At 39.7% G+C, this 17,682-nt stretch overlaps 1 protein-coding gene across 7 annotated transcripts in view; it reads left to right on the forward strand.

Annotated features, from left to right (window-relative positions):
- The window catches only part of LOC149197137 (Rhodanese/Cell cycle control phosphatase superfamily protein), a 263,884-nt gene that overhangs the window by 214,055 nt on the left and 32,147 nt on the right, over positions 1–17,682 (forward strand). For all 7 annotated transcript variants that reach the window (XM_089405744.1, XM_089405743.1, XM_089405746.1 and 4 more), the window contains 3 exons: positions 13,583–13,613; positions 13,749–13,795; positions 13,918–13,976. In XM_089405744.1, coding sequence (XP_089261870.1) covers positions 13,583–13,613; positions 13,749–13,795; positions 13,918–13,976 — 137 coding nt within the window. The remainder of the gene's footprint in view (positions 1–13,582; positions 13,614–13,748; positions 13,796–13,917; positions 13,977–17,682) is intronic.

Below are 17,682 nucleotides of genomic sequence, written 5' to 3' on the forward strand. Positions count from 1 at the left end.
GGTAGCTAATAATAGGGAAGCACACACTTGAGTTTAAAATGTGTAGGAGGGAGCAATCGTGGTACATGAGTTGCGCCGACCTTGATTTTTCCACCCTTCTTTGTATGTCTTTTGCCCTTTGTGATTTTCTTTGATAAACTGCTCGGGGCCCAAGGGGTTAGAGCATGATGTATAAGATATAGCAGTGAATTGCCCCTTTTAAGGTGGGGCGGTTCATCGCTCACCAGGGGTTGGGACAATCATGGGTTCCTATATGATGAAGAAGGCTCATAGAACCCGTAGGAGCTAGGGTGATGGCCATGATGATGTGGTAGAGCTCATCTATTGGTTTTTGCCGATGAGCTAAATATATTTGTCCCAACCATCTTTTGGAATTTGTGGTACATTTTCCTGTTGAATGTGGCCATATATGCTTTTATCTTTGTTTTCAGCTGCGTCAACCTCTGGGCTTCATTCCAAGCCATGACCCAAGGTGTGGGCAAGGGAAAGGGGCAAGCCAACTCTATTTGGACACAATGGAGAAATGTGGACCCTGGCGGGAGAAATGATGAATGTGGTAATAGTGAATGGAAAGGGGGGAATATAAGTGGATAAGGGAGTTGGACCACACAACCAAAATCGAGGTTTCCCATGAAACACCATCCCTGGAACCAAATGTTCAGTAAAATAGATCCCACAGGACTAGAATCCAAGGTTAATTCCTAAAAGGGTTCTAGGGGACAGAAGCGCAAACCTAACCTATTGTTTTCGCCAAGTACCGTATTAATCCATGCCCAAAAGTGTCCATGATAAGAAAACTACAATACTCAATTTCAAAATGACAAGGCATACGTTTAGATTTGGGGGGCCCACCTTCAAATATATGATCATGGAAGATGGGCGAGGGACAACATGGCTAGCTCAGACAACAGAGAAAATGGCACAATGAGGTAGCTGGTGGCTACAAGGGGCTGGTGGTTGCCGACTGAGGACCATCTTGGAATTTTTTTTCTCCTAGGGATATTACCCACAAAATGGTGGGTAACAGGATCTCTACTAAATTGAGTTGTAACGTGTCCTCTATTAGCCCTCCAAATTTGAGGCAATTCTCGTGGCTAGTTTGAGAGAAATCTCAACCCCTATCTCTAACCTTGATTTCACCCTTAAACTTCTTTGATTAGTGGTAGCATTGAAGGTCACGTGCACTTGAAAAATCAAAGGGAGTTAATCATTTTGACCTTCCCTTTCTCCTTGCTTGACCTAGTAATCACATTGAAGATCATTCTCTTAAATCCCTAGGCCTTGCTTAGATTTTCGTAGGTCTCTCTATTGGTGTTAAAACCTTTTATGGTAATCATCTTACAAATCCCTTAGAGAGGTCTTCTCTTCCTAGGAAGCCTTAAATCTAGGAGTTTCCCTTGTAATTGAATAACCTTTCTTCTTAGGTCTAGGTATCCTCATAGGCCTTTCTTGGAGAGCCATTAACTTATTTTGAAGTTTTGAGTCATTATTTGACCTTCTCCTTTGAATGGGCCTTGGAAATCACATCACACCTTGCTATTGATCCTACCATTCAAGTGATTTCCCTTATGTCGAGACTCCTCCCATCAGTGAAAAAGTAGGGGACATTAATAGAGGTGATAGTGGGTCTTTGTCCCATTGTTGGCAATTGGTCTAGTAGTTCTCTGTTAGGCACCCTCCTAGGACCCCTGGTAAATTGAGTGGTAACAATGCCAATTGCAAGTGAGCTAGGAATGCTGATCATCAAGAAGAACACATTGAGGTGTTGCTTCAGTATGGGTCTTGCTTTGATTTCCTGGATGAGCAGGTAGTGGACTTCCATTGCACTTTGTTCATCTTGTATGTCTAAATTGTGAGTCGTGTGGCTTCAAAATCTATCCATAGGATTGTCAGACAAGGTGCAACATTGATGGTCAGAGGGAGCAATGAGGCTCTAGCACGAAGGGAGCAATGAGGCTCCAACAGTGACTTGTTGCAGCAATGAAGAGTGAGGCTTCACTAGATGAGCAGATTGGAGACATTCTCACCAAGTCTTTGCTAAGAGAAAAGTTCTTTATTCTTTAGAGATCATCTTGCAATGCAGTAGAATGTATCCCTCCTTGGGAGGGAATACTGCTGATTGAGAACACTAAGCATATGCTATTCCCGTCTTTGTGTCTAGCCATGGACTTGGTGAAGTGGGATGAGTAGCGAGGCTCCTGGGTAAGGGTACTCCTTAACGCCATGGAGTTGGCTGAGTACATACCCTAATTTGCATCCTACCCACAAGTCACCCTTGTAAAGAGGTCGTGGACTCTGTTAAGCTTGTCAAGATTGCCTCCCATCTTGGTCACATGAGAGAGGAGACTTAGGTGTGTGTTATCTTTACCTAATGTTGGACGCAACTACCTTGGACTTGGTTATGGTAAATTGATCTCCCTAAGTGTTGGATGCAAGGTGTTCTACCACTTGATTACTGCTAATCAAGTTGGGTGAGGATCAATCAATGGACATACGCTGTGTGATCTTTACCAAGGCCATTTATGACTTCCATGGACTTGGTTGTGGTAAATCGATCTCCCCTATTGTTGTGTGGATCATTCTTCTTCTTCTTCTATAGATCAAGACATCATTTGTTCAACTGACATGAGATCTATGATATACTCCTTTAGGTCATGGAGCTTGCCCTTGAGATCAATAGGGTGTGTGTGATCCAGTGTGGAAAAAGTCTGCAAAAAATCCTGATTTAATCCTAAAAACGCGATTTTTTGAACTAAACGATTTAATCCCCCGACTTTTTGGTGACTTTTTCACAAAGGAAAAAATCGCGATTTTTTCCTTATACTCCCGATTTAATCGAGAGTCGACCCAAAAAGTCTTCCTCCCTTCCCAGGCCGCGGATAAAGAGGCCGCAAAGGTGAAAAAGTTGTAAATTGAAGCTTCCATCCATGCGTTTTCAAGTTATTGCATTGTATTGTTTGTCATACTTCTTGCGAGCATAGCAATCTCATTTGTAATCTGTTAGTTTTGAGGTTAAGATATGTTTTTGTTTTCCAAGGAAAAACAAATCTTTATACTTCATATTTCTAGTTAGAAAGCAAAGTATACATTGGCTAAGCCTCCAGGCTTTCAGTGATCTAGACTCTAACAGCCATTGCCCCTTCAAAAGATTACAAAAGTACCAAAAGGATAGGCATACAACAGTCTTCCGTAGAAAGAACCCCACACCATCAAAAACATTGTTACAGTTGTTGAATGCTTCCAGGAGAAACAACAAAGAGGAGGCCATGAAGATCAAATAGCAACAACCTGTCCAGAAAAAACAAAACCAGTGCCTCAAAAAAGAACCCATTTTTCAGACAGGAACAAAGTACCTATGAAATCTTGTGACAGCAAAGATCCTTCCTGCAATGAGAGCACGTTTTGAAAGGGAATCTTCTTTAGTGGTGAATTCCCTGTAAATGTGGGGAAAGGTTATGTATCAGAAGTGGATTTTACCTCCAAGAGTTTTTGAATAATAGATGCCAAGGCTAGGTTAATAATCTGACATCTACTGTTTTCTCAGAAAATAAGCAGCTTGGATTCACCAAGCGTTAATTTTCACATCTACTGTGATACTCACTGTTGGTTTTCATTGTACCTACCACCTGACACCTTATTACCCATGTAGATTACAATCTACTGAATAAATGCATGACTTATTTCTTAATACAATTAGCGGAAACAAAAATTAAAAGGGGAAGAGGATCTCAGTGACTGATTACTTGATGAATTTTAGATGACTCATGATATACATTTATTATATTTTTTGTTGATATTTTGACTCTTGAGAGTTGAGACTCGAACAGGGCTCAAAATTCAGGAGTTGATTCACTATTTTGATATGTGATGTAGCATTAGACTTCATATACATATTATATATTAGCTTTCTTTACATGTTTATGTGGAAACGCATTTATTTGATGTTGTGGATACTCTAGATGTTAAAAAAAAATGAATAATTTTGTGTGTTTTTTTTTTAATTTTGCCGACTTTTTCAAAAAACTCCCGACTTTGACGAGTTTTTCAACTTTTGGACCCTTGCCGAATTAATCTTGACTTCGACTTTTTCCACATTGGTGTGATCTTTACCAATGCCAAATGTGGCTGCCATGGACTTGGTTGTGGTAAATCGATCTTGTTGGAAATACTGAGGGGGGGTGGATCAGTATTCCTTTTCAATTGTTATTTTTACCAGTTAAATCATTTATATTTAGAACACAAAATGAACAATAGGAATAAATGCTTATATTAATATAATCTTTACAATAAATCAGGTACAATATATAAGGCTCCAACCTGTTGCCAAGCACCAACTTGGTCTTTTGTGAGGCTCCAACCTCTAGGGCACCAACCCTATCTTCTCAAGGCACCAGCTTTGTGTTTAGGAGCACCAACTCCAAGGACACCAATCCTTCCAATTTTGAGGCACCAACCCCAAGGGCTCCGAACCTATCTTGTCAAGGCACCAACCTTGAATTTAGGAGCACCAACTCCAAGGACACCTATCCTTCCAATTCTGAGGCACCAACCCCAAGGGCTCCAACCCTATCTTGTCAAGATATGTTTGGTAGTAATTCTCTGCTCCCAAAATCTTCTTCACCGAGTTCTGTCAATCTACAGCTTCAATGTAGTCTCCATGCTACATCATTAATGACAACCTGTCTTTATATGAAGGAGTCTTCACAACTCTTCATATTGCCCACACAAAGTATGCAAAGTTACCTCTTACTGTCGCGATATATTACTTCCAAGAACCAAACTCACAAACACTTCAATGCTGGTGCTGTCTATTGCTCCCTTCAAAGTTCAAACGACGACAGATGAAACTTTATTTCCTTTCACATAACTGTTATTCAAATTGCGTTTTGTACTTCTTCCATAGATTAATTTATCACAGGTCTAAGCCTTTCAAAGATTAACCCAATCAACAGAATTACTTTGTCCTTTGGCTTCCCCCTGTCCTATTGGACCTTCGGCTTCCTTCTGTCCTGTTGGATCTTCGGCTTCCTTTTGTCGTGCTGGACCTACGGCTTACTTCTTTCTCACTCGATCTTCAGCTTCTTTTGTACCTTCATCGTCTGCTAGACCTTTGGCTTCTCGACCTTTCGACTTCTCGATCTTGGGCTTCCTCTATCTCGTCAAGTTCACGAGTTGTGAACTTCTTTATTCTCTGTGATAGATGCTTGAAATCCGTTACTTGAAGTGAAGCGTTTCAACTTGTATATATATGAGTTTCACCAATGACCAAAGGACACGTCCATTTGGAAGGAGAGGCCGTCTTATGGATATTCATCCGATTACTCATAAACTTGTTTTATTTACGAAGGATTTCATATTATAATAGATGTTTGGCAGTCCCACATGCCACGTCATTGCTTAAATTGCAATCAAAACTTCATAAAACTCCCACAATCGCAACCCTTTGGCTTCACGATAGAACATTGCCGATGCCCCTATTTCTAAATGAGCAGATGCGATGTGATATTAAAGAATTGTTAATAAATCCGTCGGGTCCGCAATTCTATCGCAATCATCGGTTTTCCATCGTTAAATCTCTTCAAGACTTGCGATATGCGACGGATGCGATATTTCTTTAGGACGTATTATAATGGTGTAGCAAGTCCGCATACTATCACAGTCGGGGTTTTGACGTGATAAGGCTTTAAAGCTTGCAATGCACTGGATGGGATATTTCAATAGAGTTGTTACCATAAAATGATCGTGTCCGCAGTACATATCGTAATCGAGGGTTTTATTGTGACATCCCTTTAAGACGTGTGATATGAAAGTTCCGATGCGGCGGATGCGATATTATATTAAGTCATGTTGTAATGGTGCAGTCGGGTCCATAATATATATCGCAATCGGTGATTTTAACGTAACATCCCTTTAAGTCTTGCGATATGAAAGTTCTGATATGACGGATGCGATATTTCTTTAGGGCGTGTTATAATGGAGCGATCGGGTGCACACCTTATATCGCAATCAGGGTTTGTGGGACTTCAACTGGCACACAGATTAAAACGGCCTTAACCCTAGTTGACTGTGATCTAAGAGTTGAATATGAGATTGATGGCTAGGATTGAGTGCGGGACTTCAGCCACTATCAAGGAAATCCATACTTTCCTACCGCCGCAGTTGCTAATCACCGTCGATCTAACAGATTTGTCGATCTGATAATCTAGATCTATTCCTCCGCCATTCTTCTTCCCCAAGCACTTGGGTTTGATCTTTGTTGTTCATTTCTTGACTCCATTATATTGCAATCGGGGTTTTGAGCAGTGTTTACAATTACATAACTTAATATAATAGAATCGTCGATAACGCAACAATATAATTTCTCTGATAAAGCGCCAATATATTAACTCCTCCCTATAAATTGCTTCTGATAAATTGCTTCTCTTCTCTTGCCGGCTTTCAATGACTTCTTCCTCTTACTCTTTGCATATGTGATAGATATGCATTGTCTTGGCTTGTCGCTCCTATGGCTTCTCTTCACTCCTATGACTTTCGCTACACTGCTCCGATAGCTCTGTTTATGCTCTTCTTGGGAATATATTACATGTGATATTTGCAATATGGCTCCTCCAATGTTTTCTTCTTTACTCCTCTGATATTGTTGTTGCTCTTTGTTCTTCCGATAGCACTTACCCTTGGGCATATGCGATAACTTGCTTCTGTTGCTCCGTAACCTGCTTCTTTGATGGCTTCTGATGAACTCTTCCTCTCACTTTTTGGCTTCACGATGGCTTCTCCTCTTTACTCTTCCTCTTTCTCTTCTAATGGCTTCTTATATCTTTCCTCCTCGGTTCTCCTGTTTCTATTATGTCTATATTCATTCCTTGGATCCTCCATGAGTAGTATTATGATCAATGGGCATCAATGGGAAACCACACATGTCACAAGAATTTTCCATCACAAACACTGCCATATTGACATCAATGACAACCTATATTAACAATCTCCCCCTTTGTCATTGATGGCAATATTCTTCTTCTCTCCCCCTTTGACATCAATGGCAAAGGAGTGCACAAGGACTCCCCCTGTCGAACTGCTCCCCTTGTCAAACTGCTTCTGTTCTTTATGAATATAATATTTTTATGGGTATGTTACTCCCCCTGTCATGGTGCTCTTCTTTTTACTCAAGATAGAAGGATTGCTGCCTCATCATCAACTAGCACATTATCCCCTCTTCATGTCTCTGAACTTCTTCATAATACTTTCAACAATGCTTAAATATGCTCCACTTCAATGCTTCAAAACAAACTCCAAATAGTCATACACCAAATGTCCAGGTCCAATTTTTATGCTTCTACACCGTATTCTGTGGTCTCCACAGTGAAAATTAAGAGGCCTTCACAGTCCAAATCAAGAGAAAAGGCCACTAAAATTGTCATTCTCGCTATCTTTCTTCAAATCAAGATTCCTTTGTATCTTTGTGCTTCTCCTTAAGTTGCTGAGCTATTTTCGACAGCACAACATTCTCCCCCCTTTTTTTAATATCTAATCCTTGACTGTCTTTTAAATTCTTTCTATTGGTTGACAACTTTTTGCAATGCTTCAATTATGCTAGATTCTTCCAACTGCTCTTGCTTCAAGCTCCATTCCCAGATGTGTCTGTTTGTTTGAAAGTTGCCTCTATTACTGTTCTTGATTTATCTGTTCTCACATCATTTCCCTGAGTCGAGACATTCAACTTCTGTAATACCAACAACATAGTTGTTTTCCCTATTTCTCTAGCATTGAATGGCCTTCTCTGCTGTTCCAATTTATCCTTAATGATCAAGTGGAAAACATTTTCAACAACAGTCCAAAGAATGGTTACAAGATCATGTTCTTCAATGTAGTGCTCCTGAGAAATGATCTTTGCCAAAGAATGATTGTTAATATAGCTCATCAAGGATTTCATAAGGACCCTATCACGAATAGCTTCTACAATAATGATCAAGAATCACAGGCTCCCCCAAATTGTATGCATCATATCTTTTCGCAGAGTCTTCCCATCAAATGCTTAGATTGTCGAAGATCAGGTCAACAACATGTGTTGTTGGCTGGAGAGTTCAAGGGACTTTTGGATTGTATTTGCTTCCTTCTCCATACTTGTGTAACTTTCTTATCTGGCATAGTTCTAGCTTGAGAAGGTGCCCAAATCAAGTTACAATTATGTGCCATATGACCAATGTTATGACACTTGAAGCATTCTATGTTGTTCATGAATAAGAATTCATGACTTCTTCTTGCGAAATTGCTTCTTGAAGATTGACGGGGATCATTATAAGCCCTACAATCTTTTGCCATGTGTCCAATGTTTGTACAAGAATAAGAATAACCAAGAAATAAACTTTGGTACCTAGGAGATGGAGATTTCCTTGATGTACTTCTGAAGTCTTTCTTCCTTGAGATCCTTTGATGATAATTATTGCTTCTTGCATCCTTGACAACATCTGCATTTCTTCTTGGAACAAGACTTCCTTCATTATTGCCTTGACTCTTATCTTTACCTTTGCTGAAACTGGGAGCATCAACATTTCTTTTTGACTTCCTCATATCCTTGTTGTTTGAAGCATTATCATTCTTGCTCGAGGATTCACTTGCATACCCGAGACTTGATTTATCAAATGGAGATCTTTGATGGCTGAACATGTCATCCAAGGCATGAGAGTTTTTCAAGAATTTGTCCATTCAAGTTGTTTCTCAAACTCTTCCTTAATATATATTGCTTCATTTGATTCTATTTTAAGGGAGATGACTTCTGATTTCATTCTGAAGATTTCTTCATTTTCTTTTGCTAGACTGCTCTCCATTTCTTCCTTGATCCTTGTAGCTTTACATGTTTCAGCCTTGAGAAGGTTGATGTTAGATTTTAATTTGAAGATCTCTCCATCCTTTGCTTTTAGTTGGTATATCATGGTGTTTCTCTCTTTTTCTGCTTCATCAACCTGTCCTCCTATGATTACCAATTCCTCCATTGTCTTCTCAGCTCCTTGTGCTAACTTTCTTGCTTCTTGTAGTTGAGATTTGAGAGAGGAGACCTCTACCTTGTAGTGACCAATTTCTTCTTCAAGTTTGTTCAAGCTCTTGTGCCTTTGTTCAAGTTGACTTGAAAAGGTATCTCCCTGTTTCTTTGCTTTATCCAATTGATTTGTCATGGATATGACTTCTTCATGATGCTTTCTTTTGCTTTGATGAAATTCCTTCTTAAGCTTGGCAAGCTCTTCATCCCTTTCTTGTACTTGAAGCTTGACAAGGTGAACTTTCTTCCTTGTTTGGTCTTGATCACTAGTTAGTGCTTTCTTATTAAGTTCCTCGTTTTCCTTTTTCAAATTGATAATCTCTTCCATGGCAGCCATAAGTTTAGTGAGGAGATCTTCTTCAAAATATTTTTCATTCTCCTCGTCTTCTAGGTCTTCTTTAGCCTTGATGTCATCATTCTCATTTTCGGCTTCTATGATGGGTTTTGGATTTCCTTCTTGGTTTCCATAATCTTCTTGACTAGTGGTCATGGTCAATGCTCATTTTGAGTGAAGGTTATGAAGTTTGTCCCATATACCCTTCGCTGACGAACATTTTCCTTAATTGTTCTTTATAGAATCAGGTAGCCCATTCAAGATTGCCTTCATTGCTTTTGCATTGTACTCCTTGGATTCTCCATCCATCATGCTATCAACAATCACCGATTTCTAAACTTCAATGCCTTGAGTCTTTAAGAAATTCCTCATTTTAGCTTCCCATATATCAAAGTTTCCATTGAACCATGGAGCCTTCACAAATTGATTGACTTCTATTTCAGTGGTAGAGGGTGACACTCCTTTAGGAGGATTGGAAACTTTCTTCCTTGGCTTCGCCATTTGTGTTCTGATGATCAACCTTCAGGCTGTTAGGATTTGAGTGAAGGTACTGGCTCTGATACCAATTCTTGGAAATATTGAGGGGGGGTGAATCAGTATTCCTTTTCAATTGTTATTTTTACCAGTTAAATCATTTATATTTAGAACACAAAACTAACAATAGGAATAAATGCTTTTATTAATATAATCTTTACAATAAATCAGGTACAATATATATAAGGCTCCAACTTGTTGCCAAGCACCAACTTGGTCTTTTGTGAGGCTCCAACCTCTAGGGCACCAACCCTATCTTCTCAAGGCATTAACCTTGTGTTTAGGTCCTAGGAGCACCAACTCCAAGGACACCAATCCTTCCAATTCTGAGGCACCAACCCCAAGGGCTCCGGCCCTATCTTGTCAAGGCACCAACCTTGGATTTAGGAGCACCAACTCCAAGGACACCAATCCTTCCAATTCTGAGGCACCAACCCCAAGGGCTCGACCCTATCTTGTCAAGATATGTTTGGTAGTAATTCTCTGCTCCCAAAATCTTCTTCACTGAGTTCTGTCAATCTATAGCTTCACTGTAGTGTCCATGTTACATCATTAATGACAACCTGTCTTCATATGAAGGAATCTTCACAACTCTTCATATTGCCCACACAAAGTCTGCAAAGTTACCTCTTACTGTCGCGATATTCTACTTCCAACAAACAAACTCACAAACACTTCAATGTTGGTGCTGTCTACTGCTCCCTTCAAATTTCAAACGATGACAGATGAAACTTTATTTCCTTTCACATAACTGTTCTTCAAATTGCGTTCTGTTCTTCTTCCATAGATTAATTTATCACAGGTCTGAGCCTTTCAAAGATTAACCCAATCAACAGAATTGCTTCATCCTTCGGTGTCCTCCTGTCCTGCTAGACCTTCGGATTCCTTCTGTCCTGCTGGATCTTTGGCTTCCTTCTGTCATGTTGGACCTTCGGCTTCCTTTTGTCCTGCTGGACCTACAGCTTACTTCTTTCTCACTCGATCTTCAGCTTCTTTTGTACCTTCATCGTTTGCTATACCTTTGGCTTCTTGACCTTTCGACTTCTCGATCTTGGCTTCCTCTATCTCTTCAAGCTCACGAGTTGTGAACTTTTTTATTCTCTGTGATAGATGCCCAAAATCCGTTCCCTGAAGTGAAGCATTTCAACTTGTATATATATGAGTTTCACCAATGACCAAAGGACATGTCCATTTGGAAGGAGAGGCCGACTTATGGATATTCATTCAATTACTCATAAACTTGTTCTATTTACGGAGGATTTCATATTATAATAGATGTCTGGCAGTCCCACATGCCACGTCATTGCTTAAATTGCAATCACAACTTCATAAAACTCCTGCAATCGCAACCCTTTGGCTTCACAATATAACATTGCCGATGCCCCTATTTCCGAATGAGTGGATGCGATGTGATATTAAACAATTGTTAATAAATCTGTTGGGTCCACAATTCTATCGCAATCAACGGTTTTCCATTATTACATCTCTTCAAGACTTGCGATATGCGACGGATGTGATATTTCTTTAGGACGTATTATAATGGTGCAGCGGGTCCGCATACTATCACAATCGGGGTTTCGACATGATAAGGCTTTAAAGCTTGCAATGCACTGGATGCAATATTTCAATATAGTTTTACAATAAAATGATCGGCTCCGCAGTACATTCGCAATCGATGGTTTTATCGTGACATCCCTTTAATACGTGTGATATGAAAGTTCCGATGCGGCGAATGCGATATTATATTAAGTCATCTTGTAATGGTGCAGTTGGGTCCCTAATATATATCGCAATCGGGGGTTTTAACGTAACATCCCTTCAAGTCTTGCGATATGACAGTTCCGATACAACGGATGCGATATTTCTTTAGGGAGTGTTTTAATGGAGCGATCGGGTCCGCACCTTATATCACAATCGGGGTTTGCGGGACTTCGATTGGCACACGGATTAAAACGGCCTTAACCCCCGTAGTTGACTGTGATCTAAGAGTTGAATATGAGATCGACAACTAGGATTGAGTGCGGGACTTCAGTAACGATCAAGGAAATCCGTACTTTCCTACCCCCACAGTTGCTAATCACCATCGATCTAACAGATCTGTCGATCTGACAATCTAGATCTATTCCTCCGCCATTCTTCTTTCACAAGCACTTGGGTTTGATCTCCGCCGTTCATTTCTTGACTCTATTATATTGCAATCAGGAGTTGGAGTAGTGTTTACATAACTTAATATAATAGAACCGCCGATAACATGACAATATAATTTCTCTGATAAAGCGCTGATATCTTAACTCCTCCCTATAAACTACTTCCAATAAATTGCTTCTCTTCTCTTGTTGGCTTTTAATGACTTCTTCCTCTTACTCTTTGCATATGCGATAGATCTGCATTGTCTTGGCTTGTCGCTCCTATGGCTTCTCTTCACTCCTATGACTTCCGATACACTGCTCTAATAGCTCTGTTTATGCTCCTCCGCTGTTTTCTTCCTATCGGTTCTTCTTGGGCATATATTACATGCGATACTTCCAATATGGCTCCTCCAATGTTTTCTTCTTTACTCCTCTGATATCGTTGTTGCTCTTTGTTCTTCCGATAGCACTTACCCTTGGGCATATGCGATAACCTGCTTCTGTTGCTCCGTAACCTGCTTCTTTGATGGCTTCCAATGAACTCTTCCTCTCACTTTTTGGCTTCACGATGGCTTCTCCTCTTTACTCTTTCTCTTTCTCTTCTGATGGCTTCTGATATCTTTCCTCCTCGGTTCCACTGTTTCTATTATGTCTGTATTCAATCCTTGGATCCTCCATGAGCAGTATTATGATCAATGAGCATCAATGGGAAACCACACACGTCACAAGAATTTTCCATCACAAACACTGCCATATTGACATCAATGGCAACCTATATTAACAGATCTCCCCTTTCGTTGATTGTGGTTCATTCTTCTTCTATGAGATGAGCTGAGATGAGATGATGGTGCAGCTTTCAGCTCCCCATATGTTGAGCCATGTACATCTGCGCTGAGATCTATGGTGCAGTTGGAAAATCCTCCCTCGCTGAGAGGGAGTGTTGAAAATTGAAAGCTTCAATATGAATTTCCCCCAGAAGGAGCCCAACATCCCCAAGGAAAATCCACTTTGCCCCACAAGAGAATTAAATTTGATAAAAGGAAAGTACTATTTGGCTTGGCACTCCTCTCATTATTATTATTTAATGTAACAAATTTATTTGGGCAAGCAATCATCAAGGCATTTGATAAATATATTTAAATATTTTCAAGAGAAAATTAAAAGGGGCTTTTCCTCAAGTTGGCCTTAATAAGTGAAGGGACACCATGGCACAAAGGCACCCCTTGGCTCCTCCATCATCTAATATAAATAAGAAGCCTTGGAGCTCATTCAACACACATCATATCTCACATATCTCTCTCTGTCTGTGGCCAATCAAGTCTGAAATCTTCAGGGAAGGAGGAAGGAAGAAATTTGTCTTGGGTGAAGGGTTTATGGTCCCATCTTGCTACTCCTTGAGGCCAAGTTTGCCATGGATACTTTCAGTTGTCTCACCAATTGAGTTTTATCATGGTGCTTCCTTGTAATATGAAATCTTTGATCATGCATTTTTAGCTATATATAATTTCTTCCAACAGATACTAAGCCATTGCTTATATTGACTTTGGTCAGGGTTTTGTTGCAGCCATCAATGCGCTGATTGGTAAGAGTTCAGTTCTTTTTGAAAAAAGTTCCAGTTTCTAATTAGCCTGATATATTGGGGTAAGGTCTTGTAAATTATAATTAAGATGTCAAGGAAGCACTCATTTCAGGATTTTAAATGGTTTGTTGTATGCAGAGTGGGAAAAGACACTACAACTTATTGGCTTTATTGGTGTTGTACAGGTATATTTTGGTGAGGGTTATCATTGTTTTCATCTTTTCGTTGAAGTACATCTACGTTGTGTCCCCAATATGCATTTTACTAACATAATTCTGTTAATGTGAGTTGGATGTGTTTTTTGCAGGTGATCTATAGTCGAATTAATTCGTATGAAAGTGCCGAGGATCTGAAGGCTGATCTGAGGTAAATGTATATGTTTGGCTAAATCTGCTGACTGAAGTAAAGTCAGTTAGTTACTGGTAGTTTTTTCCAATTAGAAATAAGCAATTGTGAATATGTTATCCTTGTGCAGGCTAACATATAAAATATATGCTGATTGATGTGGTATCTACTATCAACCACCTAAATCTTTGTAGCCTAAAAAACTATGTAATAGAAGAACATGCTATTGCAGCTGATTGTTAGACTTGGCTATTAATCTTTTGCTTAAGTGGTTTATTTGAATATTATGATTATCATTATGTACGGTTTCCTTAGTATGATGTCAGCAAAAAAGGATCAGTTGTGTAGTTAATATCCATCGACTTCATTCCTTGGATATAGATGCACTTTGAAGTATCAGGTGGGCCCTTGAGCATGTGGCAGTGAAAATGGTGTTCCTTGACAGCCCTTTGGGGACTGCTTAGCCTCATTTATTTGTATTTCATATCTACAAAATAATAGCTACTATCTCATGTTTGTCACATATACTCCTCTCTTGTTAATGGAAAATTTATGTGCTTAAGAGTGAATTCATTCATGTCATTAGGAGTAGAGTATGTTACATAACTTCCAAATACCTAACCATTAACTACTACATTAAATAACTCATTAATACATCACTTTATTTAGTAAGAATTTATTATACGTCTAAGTCCTAATTGATATCATTATCTCTAGCATCCTCTTGTAATGGTAATTTTACATGCTTGTTCAAATACAAAAATACAAAAGCTTTGGACAAGTAAAATAGTTGCAATCCACAAGATAAGATCTTCAAAACAGTGACTAGAGGTGAACTATATCTAACCAGGTTGATGAAGTACAACTTATGTCACCATTGCTTTGCTTGACCATTGACACATCAACAAGATGAGCGTTGTTACGAATCAAATTAGCAATGTTGCTAAGGTCCAAAGAACCTTGCTATATGGGCACACATAGGGCAGGGACCCACTGTCACCCCTCCCAAGCCTCTGCTATTTAGGCCAACACTTCTTGTTAGCCACCAAAAGAGGCTGACCCCATAGGAAAATTTTTCTCCCAGATTTGTCTTTAGTCGGTAACCAGCAGCCCCTGACAACAACCAATGTAGCCGATGTATTGTGCCATTTGATCTCTGCTCCCTAAGCAAGTCATATGTCCCCTCGCTCATCTGTCGAGAGCATATGTTTGAAGGTGGGTAGTCCAATCCTAAAGGTATGTTTTTCATTGTGCAATCGAGTGTTTATGCTTGTTTTTCTTGGGCACTTTGAGACTGGATTATTGGGTGACCTGGAAGGAGGAGTTTTGACTGTAGTTTTGTTTCCTCACCTTAAATTGGAGGGGGGGGAGGGGCGAAGGGGCGGTTAATCCTCAATCCTAGTCCCGTGGGATCTCTCCTATTGGCTTATAAATTCAGGAAGGGCACTACTTGGGAAACCTCAATTTTGCTAGCGCGATCCCATTTTCCCATTTCACATTTTTCACTCCCCTCCACACATTATATGCCTTATTTCATCATCTTCCCTATCTGGGTCCACATGACCATTAGGTCCACAAGGCACTGGTACACCCCCTCCCCTTGTCCACATGTTTGGGTCGGGCTTAGAAATGTTGCCCTAGAGGTTGATGCAGTTGAAAGAATGTTAAAAACATATCATGGCCACAAGCAAGAAACAAAAGAAAAGAATATTATAAAATGCAAAAGATGGTTGGGACATTAAAATAGCACGTGGGAAAAAGCCAAACATGAGCTCTACCCTTGATCATTATGGCCATCACCCTAGTTGCTAGGGACTCATGAGTGCCCTCACACCATTAAGGAGCCTGTGCACATCCCAACCCTTGATGGGCGATGAACTGCCCCACCTTAAGGGGGTAATAATTGTTTATAATATATATCATACACAACATGCTCTCATCTCCTGGAACCCTGAACAATATTACAAAGAAAAATCAAGAAAAGGCAAAAGGAAAATGAAGAAGGTTGAAAAAACAAAGGCCAGGGTAGCTTATGTATCCACGATTGCTCCCTCCTACATCCATACACCTAAATATGTGGAAATCCTGTTGATCAGTGGTTGTCATTGATGTCAACCCAAGCAGCACCGTGGGCTACCCCGATCTTGCATGGGCATTTTGACTTGGCAATTTACTCTATTTTGAGTCAAGGATCTTCGAGATGGATTCTACTCATCGAGATGTTTTCATTGATATATGGTATACCAAGTAATTCTTCACGGTTTGAGAGATAATCATGTTTGAAGTTAGTAACCCCAGTTAGTGGGCTAAAACCCTATGGGGTTGTGGCATGGCACTCATAATTGGTTGTGGTCATTGAATAGTCAATAATTAATAAAAAAAATTGCTCCTAATATCCCTCCAACGTTCACTTGTTGAGGACCCTCTCAATTCAAGACATTCACATAAATAATGACCCTCATATCCTCCTCTAGTAGGGATTTTGTGGCTTCAAACAGGTCATCGTGGCTTTTTTGCTATAACTCTTTTTTTGCGAAGTTTCAGAAGCTGAAATTAAAACCCATTTGAGCCGAAATCTTGATGAACCTCGTGGCTGAATTTTAGATCTTGGTTCACTATATATTCGAAGATATGATCTGAGGAAGTTAGGGTTTTTGCAGGCTCCCGAATTCCATGTTGAACATGTGACGTTGGGAAAATCATCATAACTTTCTCTCTAAGCACTGGACTCAAATTTCGTAAATAGTCACAGAAAGAGGACAAACTGTAGTTTGTTGAGTAGCGTTTTCAGGGCCGAAGATCGCAACAGTGACAGGTGGCACTTCGTACAAGTTCTCTCTACTGAACTAGTGTATAATTAGGTCATCGTGGGAGATTGGGAATCACTCTTTTTTGAAGAATCCAATCTTGATCAGACCTATGGGGTTGGAAAGAGGACTCAGAGGGCTACCACAGAACAAAATTTCAGACCTTGGAGATCCGAAATTACATAGATACAATAGATTCAATATCGAGCTCCTGGAAGGCAAGAAAAAGCATGCATTCAAGGATCACTGCAGTAAGGAACACACACCAACAGTCAAGGGTAAGTCTCCTACAACAAGGTATGTATGATTAGTGTTTACATTTGAAGTATGAGTATCATCTTTGACATATTTTTGCTGGACAATGTAAGTATATACAAAGTCTGTCATTAGTTTTTATTGTATATATCTTTAGGTCAGTTTTGGATATAGTCTTGCATAGAGTCCAGGCCTATATCAAGAGTGGGAGTCTTTGTCTACTATTGTAACAAGTCAACAACAAAAGTGACAAGCACATTTCAGGTACGCATTGTAATTTTAATTTGTATTTATTCATCATTATGCACTTACAAGTGTTTTGCAAGCAAAGGTAAGTTGAAGGGTATTTTGTTTTGTTTAGGGATTGGTTTCACCGGGAAAATTTTGCATGTAGGTAGAAGAAGATTCAAGTACAACTTCAAGCAAGAATTCAAGAGCAGAAGTATGAAATTAAAGGAAGCATTGCAGTGGGACATCCTTTGAAGACATGGCAGCCATTTGTATATTGTGAAGAAGTGTCAAGTCCAAGAGTCATCATTGTAAAGTTGTAAAAGAGTCATTTGTAAAAGTGTCATCATTGGAAGAGTCATTATTGTAAAGGAGTGAATCTACCTAGAGTCAAAAATGCATTATTGGGAGGTATAGGAGTTTCTGTTGTGATGATG

The sequence above is a fragment of the Pinus tabuliformis genome, chromosome 2_2 (assembly GCF_031772625.1).
Source record: "Pinus tabuliformis cultivar Carrire ecotype Pingquan chromosome 2_2, CPIR1, whole genome shotgun sequence".
NCBI lineage: Eukaryota > Viridiplantae > Streptophyta > Pinopsida > Pinales > Pinaceae > Pinus > Pinus tabuliformis.